The sequence below is a fragment of the Leptonychotes weddellii genome, chromosome 3 (genome assembly GCF_054177405.1).
Source record: "Leptonychotes weddellii isolate Sample4059 chromosome 3, ASM5417740v2, whole genome shotgun sequence".
Classification (NCBI taxonomy): domain Eukaryota; kingdom Metazoa; phylum Chordata; class Mammalia; order Carnivora; family Phocidae; genus Leptonychotes; species Leptonychotes weddellii.
In genome coordinates this window covers 29,265,951-29,290,962 of record NC_138371.1, presented here as the reverse complement: position 1 = coordinate 29,290,962, position 25,012 = coordinate 29,265,951, and the positions used below count along the sequence as shown (strand labels likewise).

Sequence of the window (25,012 nt, the reverse complement as noted above, 5' to 3'; positions counted from 1 at the left end):
CCCCCCCCCCCCCCGGCCAAAAAAAGAGAAGAGAGTCTGGGAAACACTGGCTTACTTGGGAGAATCTTTGTGCTGTCAGAGAATGAGTGAACAAAATTGCATTAATACAGGGAAATGAGGTTTGAGACTAAAGAATAGCAATACTCCTCAAAACCCTAATGGCAGAGAAGTGATACTAAAGGAAAGACTGAAATTGGTAGCTGGGTTATGTTAAAACATGTTCCTGTCTCTGAATACAAATTGTATTTCACTACTGGCAACTCTTTGAATTTGTTGTGCCGAAACTTGCTAATCACACAATACATACGCTCTTCTTTTTGTAGGCGGCACTCCCCCTATCGCACACTGGAGCCAGTGCGTCCTCCAGTGGTACCAAATGATTACGTACCTAGCCCAACCCGTAATATGGCTCCCTCGCAGCAGAGCCCTGTGAGGACAGCTTCTGTGAATCAAAGAAATCGAACTTACAGGTATTTTCTCTCCCTCAGTGCAAATGTGAAGGTTATAGTACCATAATTTTAGATTACTTCAGTTAAATCTCTCTCCTTTTCCAAGCACTAAGTTCTTTTCCTCACTCTACTCCCCCAGACCTCATCTGAATCCACCTCTCTCTCCTCATGTTCTGATGCAGCTTTGAGGTCAGGAAGTTGGAAAAAAAAAAACAAAAACCAAAAAACAGAAAAAACAGACATCTTAAAATACAAACTTCTCTACAAAATTAATAGTTATAGTTGACCTGAAAAAAAGTTATGGACCAGATGTGGGAAAAATAGTTACAGATCGGATATGGGAAATTGCAAGTTGTTTTTTGGTGAAACTTTACAGATGAAAAACTATACATAATAAAACAGTAATATGGGATGGTACATCAAGATATCATTAGAAATAAAATTAATCAACCTGTTTAGGAAAACTGTGTTTTTATTATAAAACAAGTTTCTTCAGAGCATAAAAGTAATACTATTTTTATGTGTTGAACCCTATCACTTACCACTTATATTTCTGCAGAATTTTTCCTTCTTTCTCAATTTCAATTTCAAGCATCTTTTGATGCTTATTAAAAGGTGGTCAGAACAAGTTTCTTGAACTCAGTGTTTTTCCTATTTTACTCAAATTAGTACATGAAGTGGAGGGTTTTTGCATTATCTTTCTTTAGCAGTACTCATTTCAGAAAGTTTGGGGAAATGCAGGTGGTATCTGACTGTATATAAATAGTCCTGTTTGGGCGGCTCTCCTTTCTTCAGCAGCAGTGGGAGCAGCGGCGGAAGCCACCCGAGCAGCCGGAGCAGCAGTCGGGAGAACAGTGGAAGCGGGAGTGTGGGCGTTCCCATTGCTGTTCCTACTCCGTCTCCTCCCAGTGTCTTTCCAGGTAAAACATGAACGGTGCCTCATCTTCGCTTGTCTTTTTTGAATTTGAACTCAGTTTCTGATTTAATTATAGTGGGCTTTCTTCCTAATCAGGATTTTTTTTTTCCTTCAGGACTCCATAAATGTTGGGGAATCTTTATGCATTTGTCATTTTTAACCAAGCGATTTCTGAGTTTATGCTCACATGCGTCTCTGTTATTTGGCTTTGGCCTTTGGTGCCGTGGCTCAGTTGGTCCTTTGAGGTTTCAGGTACCTCCTGGGTATGACTACGTTTACTTCCAGGTAGTGTTACGAGATTGCATATGTTTGGACACGGTCCGTGTTAGAGTCACATTGGTAACAAAGGATTGGACAAATTTAACGGTAGTTCTGGCAGTTAAATTTAGTGGACTTTTGGAACTTAATACTCTCTGAAATACTACCCTTTTTCCCCCCCAAAACATAAAAATGTGCTTGTTTAATGTGAAGACACCAAAGTTAAAATTTAGTTTTAAAAGCATGACACAGAAGACCTAGGGATAGAATTTTTAAATTTAATTTGCTTATCATGATACCAAATAGATAATATCTTTTTAAAAATCATGAAAAAGATTTGTGTTTTTCTAAATTTTTTTTTACCTAATATGTTTTTGTTTGGAATATGTGTTTATTTTCTGATTTTTGTAATTCAAAATGGAATACTGTTTCCTAATGTATTATGTTTTATATACTATTTACAAAATACAGTGCTAAAAATTACAATATAAAGGGAACATCTTTCTTCCAGAGTAATGGCTTTCAGGTAAAATGGAATGCTGTTTTTAATGAATTAAAAAATCTGTACATTACCCTGAGCATTTTGAATTATTTGCTGCAAACCAAATAATCCTTTAATATAAGCTTCATTCTTTTTTTTTTTTTTTTTTTACCATTCTCTTCTATTCTTTGGTTAGTGTTAAGCACTGAATATTTAACATTAGGTTCTCTAATGCCTTTTCTAATCCCACCTAATGGGCCTGCCTCATTAATGCTGCCTCTTACTCCTCTTTCCCCTCAGCCCCTGCTGGCTCTGCTGGTACTCCTCCCCTTCCTGCTACTTCTGCATCTGCCCCTGCCCCTCTTGTTCCTGCTACTGTCCCTTCCTCCACTGCCCCAGACGCTGCTGCTGGGGGGGCCCAGGCCCTTGCTGATGGCTTCACTTCTCCAACTCCCCCTGTTGTTTCTTCCACTCCCCCCACAGGTGAGTACGGCTTGTTCCTTTGGCAGGCACATCCAGTCATCTGGCTCTTTTACCTGGAGCTCTGGCTTTATGACTTTTGTTTGTGCCGTGTGTGTGTGTGTGTGTGTGTGTGTAAAATCTGAAGAATAATGGACTAACTTAGAAAATGGCATTCTACAAAAAGTAGAATTTCCTGAGGAAGGGTAAAGTTCACATACACTTTTCCAGTAGAGTAACACAAATATACATTTTTTTAATTGCTTGAATTTCACGTACTGGAGATTTGTGAATTTAGTATGGAGCCATTTTCTGTACAGTTTTGAGGTGGTGGTGTTAGAAGTAGTGTTGCAGATTAAGTCTTTAACAAAGACTTAAGGAAATAATTTTAAGGTATATTTTATAGGAAATATTTGATGTAACAGTTTGGAAGTCTCTGAAGTCTATCAAAGCAGCTCTGGAAACACATAGACAATAATGGACTTTTTAAGAATTTCAGGTTTACTTAAGTGTTACTTAAGGTTGACTGGTGTTTTAGTTTTTAAAACTGCATCCTAAAATCTGTCTTGATGGGGAAGGGGAAAAAGGTTCAGTTGCTATAAAATATATTTGCAAAGTTAATAGTGATGCTGGTTATTAGCAAACAAATTCTTTATCTATTATAAAAATGTATGTGTTTGGACATGCATCACCTTAGCTTGTCAAATACTTCATAGAATATATATTTAGCTCTGCTGCTATAACCAGATGTTTAAATGTGTTAAAGGGCACTTTTAGCTAAAATGGATTTTGGATGGTGTTTTATGGGTTAGCTTCTATAATAGAAATTTTTAAGAAAAGCTTTCCATGTAAACGTAAATGTGGGCTATTCTTTGATCTACACACGTTTCTGTTAGGCCAGACCGTCTAGTTAAATATAGGAATCTTGCTATGCTCCAGCACCAATGAAGTAAAAAATGCATCTTGAAGTTGGTTGTAGGCCCAGAAGGAACAAATTACTCCCACCCAAGAGTCAACATTTTTGTAATAAAATCATAATTTAACAGGTACTGCTTCATAGTCTGCACTGAATAAACATTTGTTATATGAGTGGATAAGCATACTTTTTCTTAACAGAAAGCAAGGTGAATGCCTTAATAATAATTTATGTCAATATACTCTCTTTTATACTGTCTTTGAATCACCAAGTACTTTTTTCTTTTCTTCTTAAGGTATAAGTTACATACAGAAGAATTCACCCTTTTTAGCATGACGTTTGTCAAATGTATACAGTGATGTGACCACAGCTTCAGTCAAGATGTAGAATAGTCCTATCATCTGCACATTTCCTCTGTGTTCTTTGTAGTCAGTCATTCCTTTTTACTTCTAGCCCCTGGCAACCCTTTGATCTGTTTTGTTTTGTTTTTGTCTCTAAAGTTTTGCTTCTGTAAGAATATGCAAATAGAAGCGTATGGTATATAGCTTTTTGGGTCTGGCTTTTTGGCACCAGTGCATTTGAGATTTATTCATGTTGTTTCATGTTTCATTATTTTGCTCCCTTTTATTACTGAGTAGTGTTCCATCATTTGGATGTACCACAGTTTGTTTATCCCTTTCCCCGTTGAGGGACATTTGCATTATTTCCGTTTTGGGGTTTTTATGAATAAAATTGCTGTAAGCATACACACGCAGACTTTGCGTGAGTGTAGGTTTTCAGGTCATTTGGGTAAACACCTAGGGAGTAGGATTGCTGGCTTGTATGGTAAATGAATGTTTAATTTTATGAGAGACCATCAAATTGTTTTCCAAAGTAGCTGAACACACCACCACCAGCAGTGCGTGAGACTTCCCTGCATACTTGTTAGCACTTACTATTGTCAATTTGTTTTTGTTTTTTTGATTTAGCCAGTCTAATAGGTATACAGTAGTTTCTTGTGGTTTTGATGTTCATTTCCCTAATGACTAATGAGCTAGAACATTTTTTTGTGTGCTTCTTTGCCATCTGCTTATCTTCTTTGATGAAATGTCCTTTCAAATGTTTTGCTCCCCTCCACACACCTTTTGAGTTGGGTTGTTTTCTTATCGAATTCCTTTATTCCTGAATGTAAGTCCTTCATCGATTATACGATTTGGAAATATTTTCTTCCATTTGTGACTTACCTTTTTATTCTCTTAATGGTATCTTTAGAAGGGGAGTTCTTCATTTTGATTGCGTCTAGTTCATTGATTTTTTTTTCCTTTATGGATTGTGCTTTCAGTGTCATACTTTCAAACTTGTTACCTTACACAAGGTCACAGATTTTGTTCTGTTTTTTTTCTAGAACTTTTTAGTTTTAGATTTTATAGTTAGGTCCTTGTTAATTAAACTGTAGTTTTGTTTGCTTTTTTAACCCAAAGCAAAGTAAATGCCTTATTAATTGAATGAATAGAGTCTTTTATGTAGTGTTTTTTAATTACTGAGGACTTATGTGAGATTTTAAACTGGATTTAACTTTATAAAATTCATAATGGTTTAATTATCAGATGCTTTTAACTTGAAAATGGTAGGTTTGTATTAGTTTGTTACAGATTGATTACTAAAATGCCAATAATGTATTTGTATCTGGTGATTCAAATGACAGAATTTACCTTTTAATTAATAATTTATTAGTTTATATATTTTTATTTTTTTTATCATTGTTACAGAGACTTGACAGATTATGTTTAAGCTTGAATACTCCAGATTTTTTGTACAACAGAATTGATTTTTAGGTTTTGATGCTGTCATAATGTAAAATTAAATGATATAGCAGATCTTGAGTACTTTTATAATATTCTTTATATGAGTTCATATGAACCCAAGTTTGATAAAGTTACGGAGTTACTGAAGCCCAATTTTACTCAGGTAAATCCTTTTTTTATGATCATGGATAAGATGAAAAATTGCCAGAAGTGTTTTTCTTTCTTTTCTCCTTTCCCCCTCCCTTTCTTCCTTCCTGCACTTTCTCCTCCTCTTTGCTCTTCCCTTTATCTCTCCTCACCTCCCCAGGTTCTTCCTCTCTCACTTCTGCTCCCTCCCCTTCCCTCTCCTCCTCTTACCTCCCCTCCTTTCATGCCTGCTGGAGTGACCTCTCATGGGTGCTCCAGTGCTCTGTCTGATCCATCTGTAATAGTAGGCCTTCAGCTGAGTGATGTTAAGTGTAAGTGGAGTCAAGATAAAATTTAGGAACTGGATTGCATTAGGGAATTGGATAGATTAAGAAAGAATGTCTTTAGTTAGCATTAGCTGTTGAAATACTCAGCAAAATTGAGTGGAATTGCTAATAAATATTACAGGTTTGAAGATAGTATTACAAATAAGATATATTTTGATTCACTTTTTTTGTATCTTAACTTTTTTCTTAATTGTAAATTTCTTAAGCTCTAATTTTAAGACAAAATAATCTAGCTTTGGAGATGGAGATTTCTGATTGAATAAGATGTGTTTAATTTGGAATTATGTCACCTGATTGCTGAAATATTTTGTTTTCCTTTAAACTGCTTTGCCACCTTAAATTTGCTGCCATTATTATTATTACTATTATTTTGGATAAGACCGTGTGTCAAACATTTTTTCTTTTGCTTTCCCAAATGTCATTCTTGTTTAGTTTTTTTTTTTTTTAAGGATTTATTTATATATTTTACAGAAGGGGGGTGGCGGTGGGGAGGGGCAGAGGGAGAGAGAATCCAAGCAGGACACAGGGCTTGATTTCAGGAGCCTGAAATCACCACCTGAGCTGAAACCAAAACCAAGAGTCAGGTGCTTAATCCACTGTGCCACCCAGGTGCCCCTTTTTCTTCCTCCCTCCCTCCCTCCCTCCCTCCCTCCCTTTCCTCACTCCTTCGCATCCCTCCCTCCCTCCATCCATTCCTTTCTTCCTTCCTTCCTTCCTCTTTTGAGGGAGAGTGCATGTGAGTTGGGGGGTGGAAGGGCAGAGGGACAGAGAGTCTTAAACAGGCTCCACATCCAGAGCCGAATCTGACATGGCGCTCAATCTCACAACCCTGAGATCATGACCTGAGCTGAAATTAAGTCAGATGCTAACCTACTGAGCCACCCAGGTGCCCCTTGTCTTGTTTAGTTTTTAGTGGCCATTTTTGGGGGGTAGAGGAGGAAGTAAGCCATAAATTTTAGTTGTGATGATTTGAAACCCTATCAAATTATTAGTTTAATAAAATTGTAATTAGTAATCTATTTAGAACGTAGCTTTTCCAAACCTAATTTTATTTACCTATTTTCCTACTTTGCACTTTGATGTCAGCTGACCAATAACTGTGATCTTGCATGATGTTTATCAGATAGCAATTAAATTAGCTAAACATTGTTATTTTTAATAATCTTATTAAGATTCAGGCAATGTACCTAAAGCATTTCATTGCCTGAGATAATTATCTTTTAATGACAAATTTATGCTCTGTCCCTTTTCCAGGTCATCCTGTTCAGTTCTACAGCATGAACAGACCTGCTACTCGCCATACTCCTCCAACAATAGGGGGCTCGTTGCCCTATAGACGCCCTCCTTCCATAACGTCACAGACAAGCCTTCAGAATCAGATGAACGGAGGACCTTTTTATAGCCAGAATCCAGGTTAGATTTTCTTTTGCATTCTGTAGAATATATCTAATTAAAAATTTCAGTTACAGGGGAAAAAAACCTTTAATTACAAATTACTAACACATAATAGGTGTTTAGTACTGTTTGTTGAATGAATGGAAGAATGACTACGAGGTTGCTAATACTGTATCATTCAGTTCCTTTTTTTTAAATCAGTACATGATTTCCATATAAAGTTGTAGAACTTAATTTTTCTGAACACCGTTGCGGTGAACAGTATTTCCTTCTTATTTAATCAGATATCCTTGCTCTGTGAATACCAAATAATGAAAATTGAGTGTTCATGAACAGAGTTTGTAAGTGGTATAGTAAAAGAGAAATGATATTTTTGAACTATTTGTGCTAGGCAGTTATACTATCTTACTCAGTTCTCATACCAAACCTATGATGGGAAAGCTAGGACTTGGACGGATTGATCCAGATATTACAGTCATCCTTCTGTTGCATCATGCATACAGAAAAAATTAATCTGGCACATATTTAAACCATATGTAGTCATTATTTTTGCTTCTTCCCCAGAGAGGGTAAGAGCAAATATTAGACCCTATGACTATTGTGGACATGGTATAGCAACTTACTGTGTTTTTCTGGATTTTTGCCCAGAGGCCAGTAAGCCTGTGTATCTTTAATATTAGGGGACAACCCATTCCATCTCTGATAAACCCTGAAACTGGTCTACTGTGGCTACTACCTTTTGGTGAAACCTTATTTCTTTGGAGTCATGCAGAAGAAATTTGATCCTCCTTCTACATAACTGCAGTTTAAAGAATGCTTTTATATATATTATCCCATTTGATTCTTATAATCATGTGATCATTTTCATCTGTATTTTGTAGGATGAGAAACGGGACGTCAGGTTAGAATTTGAACTTAGGTCATCTGCCTCTAAGTTCCATGTTCTTTCTTCGTACTTGCCTCCCTACCTTCAGATTTTATAAAAATCTCTCTTTTACTCTCCTAGTCTTCTCTTTGGTGGGGGGTGGGGGGTGAGGAGGATATCCACATTGTGATATAAAATGCATGAGAGCCAGAGACCCTGTCAGTCTGTTATACAGTTTTATCCTGGGAATAGTGCTCAGTAAATTCACTGGTTTTCTGTGAGATGGAAATCTGGCAGCACTGTTACTGTATTTGGTTGAGTTTGAAAGGGCATTATAACATAGGAATTAAAATATGGAACACCCAGTGTCTAGTGCCAAGTCCTAAGAGTACAATAATTGTTTTCTAATGATCCTAAGGGTACAATAGTTGTTTTCTAATGAGATTATTTCAGAAGCAAGTTAATGAAAGGAACACTTTGATCGGGGCTTAACTGAAACCCCTTTGGTTGTCGTTGATTCTTAATAATCTAGCCAAAGAAATAGGAACACCAATTTATTATCCATCTTGTCAGCAGCAAAGAGGGTCACCAAAATAAATAGAGCTAAGCATAAGTTAACAGTTTTTAACCTTAAATATGTGAAGGCCCTTGGTGGTAAAGAAGTATGTGTGTACACACATGTGCGCACACACACACACACACACAACTTGTACATTTACATGTATAGACCTAGTTTGGTAAGTGTCCTAGTTCAGGCTGTTGTCATAATGTGCCATAGGACAGGGTGACTTATAAATAACAAATTTATTTCTCACAGTTCTGGAGGCTGAAAGTCAGATCAGGGTGCTAACATGGTCAAGTTCTGGGGTTCTCTTCCAGGTTGCAGACTGCTATCTTCTCATATCTCACATGGTGAAAAAAGAGAGGGAGTTGTCTAGGTCTCCTTTGTAAGGGCACTAATTGCATTCATGAGGGGTCTACCCTCATGACCTAATTGCCTCCCAAAGACCCCACCTCCTAATACCATCACATTAGAATTTCATGAATATGAAATTTAGGGATACATAAATATTCAGTCCATAACATTAAAAAATCAATAATAAGGTCTTTGGTAATAGATAATCATGTATTTTACTGCTCACAGTTTCTTACAGCAAAGACTAAAAAATCTAATTCATAAAGTAAAATGTTGGTTCCAAGAAATGTGACTGTATATAGTTATATGAGAGAGGAATTTATGAACAGGTATGGTGTTTTACACAGGGAAAATATCAAGCTGTAACCATTGAATGTTCTTAATAACAACTAAAAAGAAACAGTGAAAAAATAATATTGGGTTGGTGGTATTGCAGAAGAGAAGCCAATAACATCATATCCTCTAAATGATAGTTAAGTTACAGCATTACCATAAATTTCCAGAAGAATACAGATGTGGTGGGGCTTTAGCAAAGTATGAATAAAGAGCAGTAGCAAGAAGCAATTTTCAAATCCTTACATTAGGCAATCTTTAGGGTTTGTTAGAGAATGCTTACTCTTTTTATTTTTTAAAGAATGCTTACTGTAATGAGAGCAAAAAAACAGGAAAACAACTGAAAAGTGTTACATTCTTAGATGACCAAGTAAACCAGATAGACCCTTTATACTGATTATTAACACAAGCTGTGTTTTTAAACTTTGTGTTAATTTGCTACTTTTTCTTGGCATAACATTTTATGGTGATTTTTTTGCTTGAAAAGGAATAACAATGATCCAATTCTTTTAACCCTTCTGAAACTACAGAACTGATAATTATTTGGTAACCATATTCTTTTCCATCAAAAAGCCTCCTTACTGGGGCGCCTGGGATCAAGCCCCGCCTTGCCTCGGGCTCCCTGCTCAGCGGGAAGCCTGCTTCTCCCTCTCCCACTCCCCCTGCTTGTTTTCCTCTCTCTCTGTCTCTCTCTCTCTGTCAAATAAAGAAATAAAATCTTTAATAAAAAAGCCTCCTTACTGAGTATGATTAGTTGAGTTCACTTTTAAATACTCCCTGCTGTTCATGTTTAGGAAATATTTCACTCTTAAAATGAATTGCTTAAATCATTTCCTTCACTGCAATGTAAAATATAAGCACTTAAACTTGAATGTGCTCTCAGATGTCTATAACCTCTAACGGTGGTGTTTTTTTTTTTAAGATTTATTTATTTATTTTAGAGATGGTGGGGGAGGGGAGAAGAAGAGAGAAACTTAAGCAGACTCTGCACTGAGTGTGGAGCCCACTCTGGGGCTCTCACATCCCTGAGATCATGACTTGAGCTGAAACCAAGAGTCGAACACTTAACTGCGCCACTCAGGTGCCCCGGTGGTATCCTTTAATGGTTTTAAAAGTAGTATTTAGAATGTTTATTATGTCTGATTTTCTCAGAGTATTTATAAATCTGTAGAAATAAGCTGTAAAATTCCAAGTTATTTTTTCAAAATGCTTTGAAGTAGACATTTTAAAACAGTAAGCCTCAAAGATTATGCTCCAAAGGATTTTATAAATAACCAGAAGGTCATGTTTGGAAAGTCTGTATATTTCATCAGCACCGACTCATCCTCTAAATTTGGTTTGCTTGCAAAGTCTATTACTAGATACATGTCTACTTGTTGCTGTGTGTAGAACTTAAGATCTCTCTATAAACTCCAGTTTGGTGAGGCCATCTCTTCACATTAACATCGTTAGTGTATATTGTGAACATAAAACTCCTGAATCTAAGTTTGGAGATCTTTTGGTGGTTATAGGGAAAGGGTCTTGTCACATGAAGAATCGTCTTAGCTAAGTAGAGTGAAAACAAGTGTCTAGTTACCTCTGCTCTTCCCTGTTCACAAGATGCCTGGGACTAGAACCAAATATTGCAGGTAATTCTTCTCATCAAAATCCTGCTTAAATCTCCTGGAATGGTTCATTTTCAGCTCAGCTCTAAGGACAATAAATCTAGTCTAAAGTAGGATGTTCTGGTTCACAGGAGTTCTGGTCAGATGAAATCTTAACATGGTCCAGAAAGAAAATGCTGTGATATATGAATTAATTTGGACCATCACATTAAAATTTTGCCCTGGGGAAAAAAAGTAGCATTTGGGGTGACCTTTGTAAACTGTTTGGAACTGAATTTTTTAAACATGGTCTGGCTTTGAGAAAAATCCAACTTGTTTTGTTACAAAGTAAATCTGTTTTAGAAAGATTTGTGATTGGTTTTTACCTGGGCTGTTCTTGGTGGACTTCTTAAAACCCTATGGTTTCAGATTTTCACTTGCAGAACTAGAAAAGAAATAGAACATACTCATCTTAAAAAATAATAATACACTTGATCTATCTACAAAAAGACTGTTCTGAGTTAAGCACCTAATCATTTTGGTTTTGCTGAGCACCAGAAGGTCATTTAAAAAAAAAAATTGGATGAGAAACAGTGACTGAAGTGGGGGATTCCCTACTTTTCTGTTATAGGACAGGTTGGGACTGGTGCTAACAGAAGAGGAACATTTTCATCTTATTTGACGGGAACATACACCCAATAAATACTTTCCTAGAATGCCAGTTGCTGTTTGCTTCTCTTTCTCTTATCAGCTTTGTCTCTGCTACTTCTGTGTTCATTATGTCATCTTCTTCCTCCAAGTTTAGAAACACAGGGTATTGGGAACATACCAGCAATTGTCCCAAGCTTCTGCGAGGGGGAGACACGGCATCGAAGGGTTTACTACCAAGAAGTATGACTTTAGGGAAAAACCTCATTAAAAGGTACCTTTTAAGAAAGTACCCATTTCTAGGGTTATTCTACGCTGCCCCTTACATCTAGATATTCTTTAGTATTAACTCATAGCTTAACTCTTGTCTACATATCATCTATGTTCCTTAGTTACCAAGTGGTACTTTTTTCACAATGTTACTAAGTTCTTTTCTTTGTGTTTATGCTGCCTTGATTTTTTTTGGGCCAGGTCCTGGGTTAGGCATTCTGCATGCATTAGTTTTTTGTTTTTGTTTTCTTTTTAAATCTTTGCAACCACTCTGTAAAGCAAACCACTCTTTTTCATCACATTTATGGATTAGGTCCAAAGAAGTTATTACTAGGTGTTTAACAACAAGGAAATCAGATTTTTGATGCTGAGTGACTTTAAAGTCCAGTCTCTTACCACTGAGTACTCTTTCCCCTAAGGTACTTCCCTATTTCATACCTACCCACTTACTTTTCCAGGTTTGTATTTTCCCTCTGGGCTATTTTGTGCTAGCATATATATAGAAACATTTCCAGTCCTGTGAACTGGTCATGCTGTTTTATACCTCTCAGCCTTTGCCCCTCACTTGGTTCTCATCTTGTCTTTCTCCATTCTTGTCTGCTTGTTCAACTCGTTTTTTTCCAGTGCCGGCTCAGAGAGTATTTCTGTGTGGCCTTCCTTACCACTAGCGCATCCCGGTGCCCCCCACCCCCCACCGGCACCTCACACCATCCCCATGTCAACTCTCCCACCACAACCCCCTCCAGCGGATTGCTATAAACATTGCTGGGTTAAGGTTATTATTTTGTTTTGTAACCCCAATTAGAATGTGGTCTCTTTGAGGGCAGTGACTTTTTCATCTTTTCAGTTGCATTAGTCTTAACTGTAATTTAGAATTAATAAAGCTGTTCTTTTTTTATAAGAAGATGCATACTATATACCCATTCTGAAGGAAACTGTAACTGTAGAATTAATCTTGGGCAATTGTTTGGCATGTACCTCGTTTATTTACATACATTAAACATTTGTTGTAGGCTGACTAGTGCTAGGCACTGTACCAGGTGTTTGGGATAGAAGGAAAGACACCCTGGGGAGGAGAGAATGATTTGAATGAGTTCAGTGTTTTTTTTTGTATGAATTGGGATTATGAAAAATTGTAATGACACAGACCTAACTCTCAGAATGGTTTTGATACTGGCCTCCTAGCAGAGTGCTTGCCACTTACTGGAAAGTCAGTAAATATTTAATTAAGGAATGAAGAACCAGTTAATTTGCCTGTTAATGAAGTAATGAAAAATATAAATTTAGGATGTTGGGATGCAGTTTTTTTTTTCTGGTATTGAACATTTAAACTTGTAACCTTTAAAATCCTGAAGACCAAATTATTTGTAATAATCTGCAGAAATTCTTTGAGAAGACATGTTATTAGTGATATGACAAGATCAGTTTGCCGTTACATGTTAGAATAGATTTGTATATAATAAATGCTTCCTGTTACAATTTTTAGAACTTTCTTTAAACTCCCCTTAATACTTTGTTTTTTGTGTTAATGTATTATCCCTCAGGAGAGGATCTTTAAGATAGCTTATAAAATATTTGTACATAGTGGTTTCCCTCCTTATATGTTCATTTGATTGTATTAGCCTTTCGTTTTAATGTAACTCGCCCTTACCCCTTATCCTCCACACCTTTTTTGTTTTTGCAGTATCTCTTGCTCCTCCTCCTCCCTCCATTCTACAGGTAACTCCTCAGTTACCTTTAATGGGATTTGTGGCCAGAGTCCAAGAAAATAGTAAGTTTATGTCTTCTTTATGCTGTAGATCAGATTATAGGCATAAAATGTCATTTATATATGATTGGCTGAATAGTAATTCATTCGCTAATACTTCACATATTTGCATATTATGAACAAGTCACTGGGTCAGCAGCTAGTGTGAATGATAAAATAATTAAGATGAAGTCCTCTGCTTTCAGGTAACTTAAAATCTGGTAGTGAAGAGAAGACAAAAGTAAAATAAAGCACATGTAAGAAAAGAAAGACTACATCTAACCAAGGAGATGCTACTTAGTCACCAGATATCCCATCTTTTTCTCTGGGTTGCTCAAACAAGTAGTAGCCTAGTTTCCTATCACTGGAGTTGTAGGGTTTTGTGGCCGGCTTGAGAATCTTCCTCCAGTCTTGTGATTCCAGGTGTAAAGATGGCCATGCCGTGGTAGGTCTCAGGGGACCAAATTGCCAGTCTGTCTCCCAAAAGGCCTCGTAGATTGGCGATGAATTTACACTGGCCTGTGGCCTGTGGCCTGGGGTCAAGACATGCAGGATTAGATAACTAATTTTATTGACCCATTCAGTCTTCTCCTAGGGAAGCATTAAGGAAGCTCAGGAGCCTGATACCTACAAAGCAGGAGGCCTGTATCACATTCAGTGAGGAATTGCTGTTACAGACACCAGTGAACATAGTCCGTCAGATAGATGAATTCTCTTTTTATGAGTGGTCTATACAAGGAACCCACATCACAATCATCAGGTTGCATGATGGGTATGGAATCTGAACCAGGGGAATTACATTAATGAAAGTTTCAATGCCATCAGTATGAAGAAGCCCAATCTCTGCATCTCATAACAGGGATGGCCTGACCAGAGGGGTAGAAATGTTTGCACTCTGTTGCTTATGACTCCTGCTGCTTCGATGGGCATTGCTGATACTAGAATGTGAGCTCTTATGAGAGCAGGAACTTTTGGTTGTTCTGTTGGCTGGCTGTTTCCCCAGTACTTAGAGAAGCATCGGACACAGAGCAGACACTTTAGTCCCTGGATTTTGTTTTTTTGTGCTTCTATAGCTAACCAAATGCCCCCTTTTTATGGACACATTTCTTTGTTGTATTTCAACTGGTTATAATCCAGTCTGTCTTGGCCTAAGGGCTCAGTGTCTCTTTCAGGTGCCTTTGCATCTCTGTTTGCTAGCTTCTGAAAGTAGTCTAACTTTTGCTTATTGGAAGGTAAACCATGAGCATGAGCACCTCCAATATTTAGCAGTGTGATTGCCTTTTGGGATAGTCTTTTCTTTCTTTCCATAGTCATATATATATATTTCTCACCTACAAAATGTATAAAAATAAGAAAACTTTGTGTATGAGGACTTCTGCATTCAAATGAATGTTCTCTTCAAAACATTCACCTTGGAAAGATACATACTTGTCTTTTAGAATTATCTTCATAGTTTTCAGGTATACGATTTTGAAGATTTCTCTGGTAGCAGATAGTCTGTAATAAGATCGATGTTTGGAAACAGTCTGGAATTATTTGGAACCAGGTATACTGGGCTCAGTAGTGCAGCTATGATTCTGTTCTTCTTCTTAAAATCCTTCTATGGCTCCCCATTGCTCTTTGGATAGAATTCAAACTGTTGGAAGGCCTTTCCTGCTTAGTCCTCTTCAGCTTCCTCATGCCTCTTTCTACTGAACTTTGGCCCGTTCTTTGAAGGGTTCCTACTCTCTTACCTTTGTATTTTTTTTTCCCTTTACATCTGACATGAAATATCTACCCTCACTCCATCCTACCCTCTGACCATTAACTCTTACTTATTCTTCAGGTTCAGGAAACCTTTCCTGACCTACATAAGAGTTTTGGTCTATTGCTGTGTTTTCCATAGTGACTTAAAGCACTTACTGCACATAATTACTAGTGAAAATTTGGTTGTCCATGTCTCTCTGATTTTTGCCTACTGCTCTGTCCCAGTGCTGAGCGTAGTAGCTAACCATAGTAGGCTCTCAGTTGATGTTTGTTGAATGAATAATCATGAAACATGACTTTAAAGTTGCTGATCTCATCCCATAACAGTGTATCTCTTAAGATAACAGGCACTGAAGTTCAAATTCCTGCTCTTCCACTTACTTAGTGTAGGACTACTTAATCTTGGAAAGCCAGTTTCCACATCCGTAAAATGAGGACTAAAAACACACCTCCCAAGGTAAAGATTAAATGAAATAATGTATCAGAAAGTGCTAGCTGAGTAATTGGAACATTTTAAGTAAAAATGGTAGCTTATGTCAGTCTCATTAAACTAACCCTGAGGCGTTCTAAGAAATGGTAAAAATAAGCAATGGCAGAATCTGAGTAATTTTGTAATGTAATTTCTCAAGGTGATTGTTTTGAAAGACAGCGTTCCTTTGGATCTTTGTTTTTATGTAATTGTTTAAAGTCAATCTCTTTACCTTATAAGTGCAAATAGTTATATTGTTGATTCTTATCCCAACCATATGTAATTTGTCATAAAATATATGCTAAATCACATATCTATAGTTTTTATTTAAAAAAACCATTACGAAGAATGGAATAAAAGAATCCCTTTTAATGGGTAAAGTTTTGAAGTGTGTCAAGCAGAGAGGTTGAGAAGTAGATGGGCAGCAGGTGGAAGAATACTGGAATAGGACAGAATCTGATACTGGTGTGGCCAGTCCTCCCCAGACACCAGCAGTCTTCTCAGATTCAATCAGTAGGCTTAGATGAAAGATAGAAAATAAACAGGATTGCTCAGAGGATTTCACAGAAACAGTACTGATACCTCATAAATAAGAATTAATAAATAAAATTGGGCAGCTGATAAATGCAGCTTTACTCAGTTTATTTTGTTGAGCTGTGCTCAGTTATGTACCAAGCATTTTGAAAGCTTTGAGTTGCCTGAGTTTGGAGATAATCTTTTAGATGTTACTATATGCTGATACTTGAGCTGTGGAAGCAGATCTCTACAAGGAGAGACTTTTAAGTCACTCTTGGATATTTAGCTTGAGGAGATTCTGGATCATAAATCAGTCTGAATTAGTTGAAATTCTCTCTCTATATAAAAAACAGCAAACACAAACATCTTCATAGATGAAGTTACCCAAAGTCTTGTGATTTCCATTCCACTAATTTGGTAAAATGCTATTTAAAAAAAAATTCATTGAAAGGAATGTAGATTACTAATATTTGACTATACACAAGCACATTCTAATTTATTATAAATATGCTTGTACATATCCAAATTATTAATATTTCTGATAACCACTGCTCCTTGGATATAACATAAAACCAAACTATATTGTACTTACCTCTTTCTTTGAAAAAGAGGATTCTGTATTAGCATAAACAGGTTCCAAGAGGCTCATTTAATAATTACTGTTTTGGCTAAGCTTTATTCAACACCCATCAGTCCTCACCCAAAGGGAGGAGAAAGTCATGCTTGGAGATTTGAAACATTATAGTTGGTGGGGAGCCTTCTCTTGCCCACTCATTTTTTGAAAGATCATCATTTTCAAGTCTAGATTTATATTCCGTGTATATAGAAGCTTGGATAGGAAATACTGAACTTTGCATAACATGTAGTTTTGTTATCAGCTTGGTACATTCTCAGTTTCAGATACACCACCTCCACCACCACCTGTGGAAGAACCAGTCTTTGATGAGTCCCCCCCTCCTCCTCCTCCCCCAGAAGATTATGAAGAGGAGGAAGCAGCTGTGGTTGAATATAGTGATCCTTATGCTGAAGAGGACCCACCGTGGGCTCCAAGATCTTACTTGGAAAAAGGTAAGTTTCAGAGGGTTATCTAGAGGGATGGGAAGACACCTCTACATAGAAATGGAATTTACTGGTACTGAAGAGAACCTTATTTTTTTTACTGATAGGTAAAGTTTTGCTTGCATAACCTATGCAACATCTTATTAATTTAGTTTACAAGGTTCATGATTTTTGAAAGTCACACTAGTAAAATTCTGTGACTATCTGATTTTATACTGATGGTTATTTATTGTTCCTACTGAACATGCTTTTTTATGAGTGGTTTCTATAAGACAAAAATTTTAAAAATAGGGTTTTTCTGGAATGCCTCAGGAAGAGGATGGTTTTTACAAATTATTAGTTATTTTTGTGGTATCTTCTAGTAGATATTTTAGGCTAAGCATCTGCATATGAAACTTTGTTCCAAACAATAATGGTTTCTCAGTTTCTTTGCAGAGTAGTATTGAGCATTTTTTTAAGTGAAAAATTTCTCTGAATGAAACTTTTCTGACACACTTTTGGGACACAGGCTTCCAAATCTCACCAAGACTAGCTCAGAAAAAAATGTATCCTATCTTGAAATTTTCTGTTAAGGAAATCAAAGTTACTCACTCACAGGTTTTAAAAATTGACCACATTAGAATCACCTGGGGAGCTCACCCTAACAAATAGTGGACTTCCACTTTTGGCGAAGGTAAAGCAGATCAGATTTACCCTTCCTCCTAAAACAGGAATGAATTCAGAAAAAAATATAAAAAATAATGATTTTCAGACACTGGACAACAGGCAGTGGTAGACTGTGACCCCGTGATGGAGAAGGAAGTCAAACAAGGTAAACCTTTGATTGTCCTAGCTTGCTAACTAGGGGAAATTTCTGGGCCACAGTACAAGGAGGTGGAACCCAAACAGAGCCTGGAGATCTCACTGCATAGACAAGGTAGAGATCAGAATCTTGGGAGGCCACAGAGAAGAAGTAGTTACACAAAGAGGACAGAGCTCTGGAGATCTGCAGAAGGGTCCCTATAAGTCTTTGATTGAATACTCATCTGTGCATGTGTGTGAAGAAACTACCTGAGACTGGAGAAAGAACAACTAGAAAGAAGTATGCAAAAAAATTATTGGAAATAACAAGTCTGGGAATAGTTCATGCTCCTGAACCAGCCAGAATAGAAAGACCTCGCAATACACAAGACATAGAGAAGAGGCCTCAAAACTGTGTCCCCTTAGTGATGGGGCCAAATTAGCCCTACACTAAAGGTTGCTCTGGACTGTTCTAACAAATGCTTAAATGCAAACCTTGAAAGCATCCAACTGATTTCAAGTAACTTAATTGATCTCCAGAACAAAATCCAACATTGTTCAAAAAAGTAAAAAAAAATCCAGGGCACCAAAAAGTAAGATCCACAGTGTCCAGCATCCAATCAAAAATTTCAAGGCATGTAAAACAGGAAAATATAACTTATAACTAAAAGTCAGTCAATAGAAACAGAGCTAGAAATGACTGAGATGATGGAATTAGCAGACAAGGCTGTTATATATTAGAAATGCCCATGTGTCCAAGAAAGTAAAAGAAAACATAAACACAAGAGAGAAGCAGAGTATCTTAAAAAAAAAAAAACAAAACCCACATAGAATTTCTAGAGATGAAAAATAACAGTATGTAAAGTGACACTTCAGAAGAAAAGATCAGCAACTTGGACGATATGACCATACAAACTATCCAAAATGAGAATGGAGAAAAACCAAAAAACAGAGCAACAGATATGTGGGACAATATCAAATAGTCTTCATTTGCAGAAGATACGATCTTTTTTTTTTAAGATTTTTTTTATTTATTTGAGAGAGCGAGAGAGCACAAGCAGGGGGAGCAGCAGAGGAAGAGGGGGGAGCAAACTCTCCTGCTGAGCAGGGAGCCTGATGCCAGGCTTGATCCCAGGACCCTGAGATCATGACTTGAGCTGAAGGCAGACACTTTACTGACTGAGCTGCCTAGGTGCCCCAGAAGATAATGATCTTATATGTAGAAAATGCTACAAGGAATCCACAAAGAAGCTGGTAGAACTAAAAAGCGAGCTGAGCAAGATTGTAGGCTACAAAGTCAATGTGCACAATTAATTGGATTTTATTTATTTATTTAAAGATTGTATTTGAGAGAGAGAGAGCGACAGAGATAGAGCATGAGGGTGAAGAGGGAGAGGGAGAAGCAGCCTCTCCACTGAGCAGGGAGCCCGATGTGGGGCTTGATCCCAGAATCCGGGGATCATGACCTGAGCTGAAGGCAGACGCTTAACCAACTGAGCCACCCAGGCACCCCAAATTAAGTGGATTTTTATATACGAGCAACAAACATTTGGCGATTGAAATTTACAAGACTATACCTTTTGTAGTAACATCAAAAATACGAAATACTTCAGGATAAATTTAATAAAATATATGTAAGACCTATATGATGAAAACTGTAAAACATTAAGAGAAATTAATAAAGGCCTTAAATAAATCAGGAGATATATTATGCTCTTTGATCATTATTGTTCAATAATTGGTTTTTCCCCAAATTGATCTGTAAATTGAATGCAATTTCAGTAAAAATTCCAGGAGCCATTCTTACAGAAATTGACAAGGGGATTCTAATAGTTATATGGAAATGCAAAAGATCTCATAGAATCAAAACAGTTTTTTTTAAAAAAAGACTAATGTTGGAGGATTTAAACTAAGGCTACAGTATTCGGGACAGTGTGGTGTTGATATAAATACAGAAATATAGATCAATAGAATACAGAATCTAGAAAAAGATCCACATACATTGTTCAACAAAGGTGTCAAGGTAATTCAGTGGGGGAAGAGTAGTGTTTTCAACAAATGTGCTATAACAATTGGATAGCCATCATTTGGGGAGCTTATATTAACAAGTCGTGGTCTTCCATTTCTGGCCAAGGTAGAGCAACAGTCATCAGATTTATTCTACCTAAAACCATTAGGAGTGAGTCCAGAAAAATTTGTGTGGTGAAGTAAAGGTAAAAAATTAATGTTCATGTACTTTCTTACCCTTAATTTACCATACACAAAAATTAACTTGAAAGGTATTTTATTTTTTTTAAAGATTTTATTTATTTATTTATTTGACAGAGAGAGACACAGCAAGAGAGGGAACACAAGCAGGGGGAGTGGGAGAGGGAGAAGCAGGCTCCCCACCGAGCAGGGAGCCCAATGCGGGGCTCGATCACAGGACCCTGAGATCATGACCTGAGCTGAAGGCAGATGCTTAACGACTGAGCCACTCAGGTGCCCCTTGAAATGTATTTTATTTTTTTTTATTTTTTATTTTTTAAAGATTTTATTTATTATTTATTTGAGAGAGAGAATGAGATAGAGAGAGAGAGAGCATGAGAGGGGGGAGGGTCAGAGAGAGAAGCAGACTCCCTGCTGAGCAGGGAGCCCGACGTGGGACTCGATCCCGGGACTCCAGGATCATGACCTGAGCCGAAGGCAGTCGCTTAACCAACTGAGCCACCCAGGCGCCCTTGAAATGTATTTTAGACCTAATGGTCAACCTAAACTATACAACTTCTCGAGAAAAATATAGGAGAAAATCTTTATGTTTTAGGATTAGGAAAAAAAATTATAGAGAGTCCTGGAATTTTTACTGAAATTGCATTCAAATTATAAAGAGCACATAAAAAATTGATAGATTGAATTTCATTAAACTTTCCTTCTTTAAAGATGCTGTAAAGAAAATAACAAGGCAAGCCTAGACCGGGAAGGATTTTTGCAAAATAACTCAGTAAGGAGGCAAACAGCTTGTAGAAAAAAAAAATTGACCACACTTCACCAATTAGATGCATGAATTGCAGATAAGCACATGAGAAGACGCTTAACATTATTAGTCATTATGGAAATGCAGATTAAAGCCACTGTGAACCAAACTAAATCCCACTACACACCCTCTAGAATGACTATGGTTAGAAACCCCGACAATACCAAGTGTTGGAGGAAGTGTGGTAGTGAAACTGGAGCTCTTAGGCTTTGCCGGTGAGAGTGCAGCATGTTTCAGCTACTTTGACACATAGCTGTCTGTTTTCTTATGAAATTAGACATACTTGCCAACCTGGCAATCTCTTCCTACATATTTACTTAAGAGGAGTGAAGAGGAATGAAGATCTATGTTCATGTGAAGACTTGAACTCAAACCTTCATAGCTGCTTCATTCATAATACTCAAGTGTCTTTCAACTAGTGAATGGATAAACTAGTTGTGGGATATCCATCCATTCAATGGAATACTGTTCAGCAAAGAAAAGGAACAAACTTACTGATACAAGCAACAGTATGGATGGATTTCAAGCATTATTCTATTGAAAGAATCTAGACACTAAAGACTCATACTTCGTGATTCCATTTAAATGAAATCTAGAAGATCAGTGGTTTCCAGGGACCAATACTGGTGGGTGAGGAAATTTACATAGGGGCAAAAGGAAACTTCAGAGTGGTGGGCATGTTTTGTATGATGACTGGTGGTGGTGATGTATTTGTCATGTATACAGTGCATACATTTGACAAAACTCACTGAGCTCTACACGTAAGTGGTTGTATTTTGTGTCTAAATTACACCTTAATAAAGCTGTTTTTAAGAAAAAAAGCCCAAAGTCCTACAGTAGGAGGGTATGGCTTTGGGCATTGACATGTTTTACAAACTCCCTGATTTTAACGCTGTCCTAGATAAAGTGATGAGTTTTCAGCTCTGAAAAACGAGCTCAGTTATTCCTTAAAAGAAGAGCACAATGAAAGAAAGGTTTGCTTTCGAAAAATGTACTCTTCAGTGAGTATGTTAAAAATCTGGAGAGATTTTTATAAGAGAGGAAAGTGAGTTGCTTTCAGTCCAAGTAACTCTTTAGAGTTTAAAATATGCCTGAATTGTTCTCTAAGATGTTTTTCAAAGTTCGATTTATCTGTTAAGTTCAGATCTTTTAAAACATGAAAATCAAGTAAGCTCTTTCTTACTCTTTCCGGCAAAACAAAAAGAACCAACCACGCTTTGCTTATGGTTGCTTTTTTGTTTGAATGTGCATCAAATGTTAAGGCTGCTGCCTAATGACTCATTTTGTTAGCTTAGACTGTAGGGCCTGCCTGCATCTTAGAGTCACCGAGGCAGAAGTTAATATGTCTGCACCTCCAGACCTAAGAAACCAGAATCCATGGGCATGCATCGCAGGCATCAGAATTTTTTAAAGTTCTTCCGATAATTCCAAGGTTGAGAACCACTGCCGTAGGAGGTGGTTTATCTTAACCTTTGATCACTGCTATACTAGCCAGATGGAGATAATGTGTATACGTGAGGATCTTGATTTAACCTGGGTAAAGAACAGATGTTTTTATGTATTTATTATATGCTTGGCATAATGCTAAAGTTACTACGTATGTAAGGCAATTAGTCTCCCCATTTTGCAAACTAGGAAATTGAGGTTCAAAAATAATTTATATAAAGAAAATGTTAGTGTTACAAAAAAGATAGTGTATCATAATAGTTATTAATGATAATAAAAGAAGCTAACATTTATATAGATAATGTTTACTTATCATGAACAAGGCCCCTGGGCTATATCTTGTACGTGCACTGCTTCATTTAATATAACAATGTTCTGTTGTTTTGAGGTATTAGCACTATTGTAATTCCCATTATACATAGTTGAGTAAAAAGAAGCTTAGGAAAGTTAAGTATGTTCTGTAAACTTACAAATGCTAGAGCTGGGATTTGAACTAGGTGATACAACCCTAGAGCCCACATTCTTTTTTTTTTCCCTTAGAGCCCACATTCTTAACCACTGTCCTCAGCTTGATCTCAGACCTGGGATTGAGTCTTAGCTGTACTTTTTATTAGCGTTAAATTCTTCCTGGCAAACTTCAACTTATTTGTCAGTGCCCATTTTATGTCCCTTCCTTCTATCAAGCCATCTGTTCTTGTGTTCTTCCAGCTCAATGATGTAACTTCTTGGTAGAAGTATAAACCATGTATGGTAACTTATCAGATAACATTTCTGTCTTCCCAAGACTATGACGGTCCCTTGTCTTGTTCACCTTTTATCTCTAAAAATCAGCATAGATGCTCCATTAATGATTGTCAAAAAGTGAATAGGGCCATTAATTCTATCTGGGGATTCCAGAAAGCTGGTCAGACGACATGGCATTTATGGTGTGTCTTGAATGATGAGTAGGAGTTTCTCAGGCAAAGAAGAAAGATAAGAAGGGCCGTCCAGAAGGATTCACTGAGAATCCTCTGAGTGAAAGGGCATGGCAGTTTGGGATGTGGTGAGTAGTGTCACATGTAACATGGTGGGTTGTAGGGAGAGGGTGGGGTATGAGGGGAAGCAAGTAAGCCTTGAATACCAGCCTGAGGTGTTTGCATTTTTTTTTTTCTTTTTAAAAATCTAATGGTAGAGGGAAATTGTGGAATATTTTTAAGCAGGTTTATAAGTTCCCATGAACTTATAACTTTTTTTTTTTTTTTTTTTTTTTTTTTTAAGATAACCTGGTAATAGTGGAGAGTACATTAGGCAGTAAGAAAAATAGAATCGGGAAGACCAGGCTGGATACCTTCCTTAAGCAAGAGATGAAGGCCTCAAGTGAGGCCATGGTGCTGAAAACCTTGTTCACATAAATAAGCAGATGCAAATGGAAGTATTTTTCATGTGGCACTGTCACTCAATTTTTTTTTAACTCCTTTAGAGTTATCTGCCAAAAATCGAATAATGTTCTGCCTTGAAAAATTATGTTTGATCATGTGTCACCTGGTAACTCCAGTATAGTATTTCTTAAATTTTGTTAAAAGCAAAGGAACTTTGCAAACAGGTTGGGTTGATCAGTGGAGTAATTCTTTCTTAATACCACACCAGTATTTTGAATTGTCCCTTTGGCACCCAGAACTGTTTTGTACTTTAAGATAATCCACTATTAAGGATAAACAGGAAATGAGAATTTTTATGACTGATTGAAGGTATCTCCAGCAGACCAGTTTTAGGAAGCCATATATATATATGATCATATATATATTATATATATATTTTTTAATTCCAGTATAGTTAACATACAATGTTATATTAGCTTCTGGTGTAAGGAAGTAGTATTTTTAAAGTTGAGAATCTAGAAAGTATCTCTATAAAATTAGGTCACTCATATTGCTTAGAAAATCTATAAGTACTGGGTGATAGGTGTAGTCTTAAAGCCTGCTGCCCCGACTAGGGCAGTGACTGCTGATGATGGAGAAAAGTGTTTGGATTTGAGAGATATAGGAGGTAGAATTAGCAGGACTTCTCCTCTTAATTACTTGCAGTGGGTTTGCATTTCCAGAAGCATTAAGAATGTTATCAACTCAAAAGCTAAACGATATTAGGTTGACTAGAAGTACGAAGTACTCTACATATCTTGTATTCTCTTCCATTTAGTTAAACTTCTGTGTCATCTAATTGTATTTGTATTTAGGTGTTTGGTTCTGTTTTGAGAAGTACACACTATAAACTCTTCCGAGGCTCCTCTAAAGTATTTTCTGGTATCCTTAATAGATTACTGTAATGGCAAATATTCAGAGATTAAGAAAGCCATTTAATTTTTACTAAAGCAGGCCAGAAACAAAAATTAACTAGGGCAAGTCACACTAAATCATAAGTCCCTGTTGTTTTATTTACGTGAGGATTAAGTTTGCATGAGAAACTAACAAAGTCAATATATACTTATCAGAATGATGGCTAGATGGAGATTTT

General features: G+C 36.9%; 2 protein-coding genes across 41 annotated transcripts in view; one reads left to right on the top strand and one right to left on the bottom strand.

Annotated features, from left to right (window-relative positions):
• Positions 1-25,012, top strand: part of ABI2 (abl interactor 2) — a 164,631-nt gene that overhangs the window by 89,346 nt on the left and 50,273 nt on the right. For 10 of the 40 annotated variants that reach the window (XM_081813850.1, XM_081813840.1, XM_081813843.1 and 7 more), the window contains 6 exons: positions 324-470; positions 1,245-1,369; positions 2,405-2,587; positions 6,991-7,149; positions 13,431-13,517; positions 17,119-17,292. In XM_081813850.1, coding sequence (XP_081669976.1) covers positions 324-470; positions 1,245-1,369; positions 2,405-2,587; positions 6,991-7,149; positions 13,431-13,517; positions 17,119-17,292 — 875 coding nt within the window. The remainder of the gene's footprint in view (positions 1-323; positions 471-1,244; positions 1,370-2,404; positions 2,588-6,990; positions 7,150-13,430; positions 13,518-17,118; positions 17,293-25,012) is intronic. The other 30 variants (XM_081813874.1, XM_081813853.1, XM_081813854.1 and 27 more) reach the window with 7 other exon arrangements.
• RAPH1 (Ras association (RalGDS/AF-6) and pleckstrin homology domains 1) overlaps positions 11,113-25,012 on the bottom strand; it is a 112,461-nt gene continuing 98,561 nt past the window's right edge. The window contains exon 16 of the mRNA XM_081813830.1: positions 11,113-11,273. Coding sequence (XP_081669956.1) covers positions 11,262-11,273 — 12 coding nt within the window. The 3' untranslated portion in view covers positions 11,113-11,261. The remainder of the gene's footprint in view (positions 11,274-25,012) is intronic.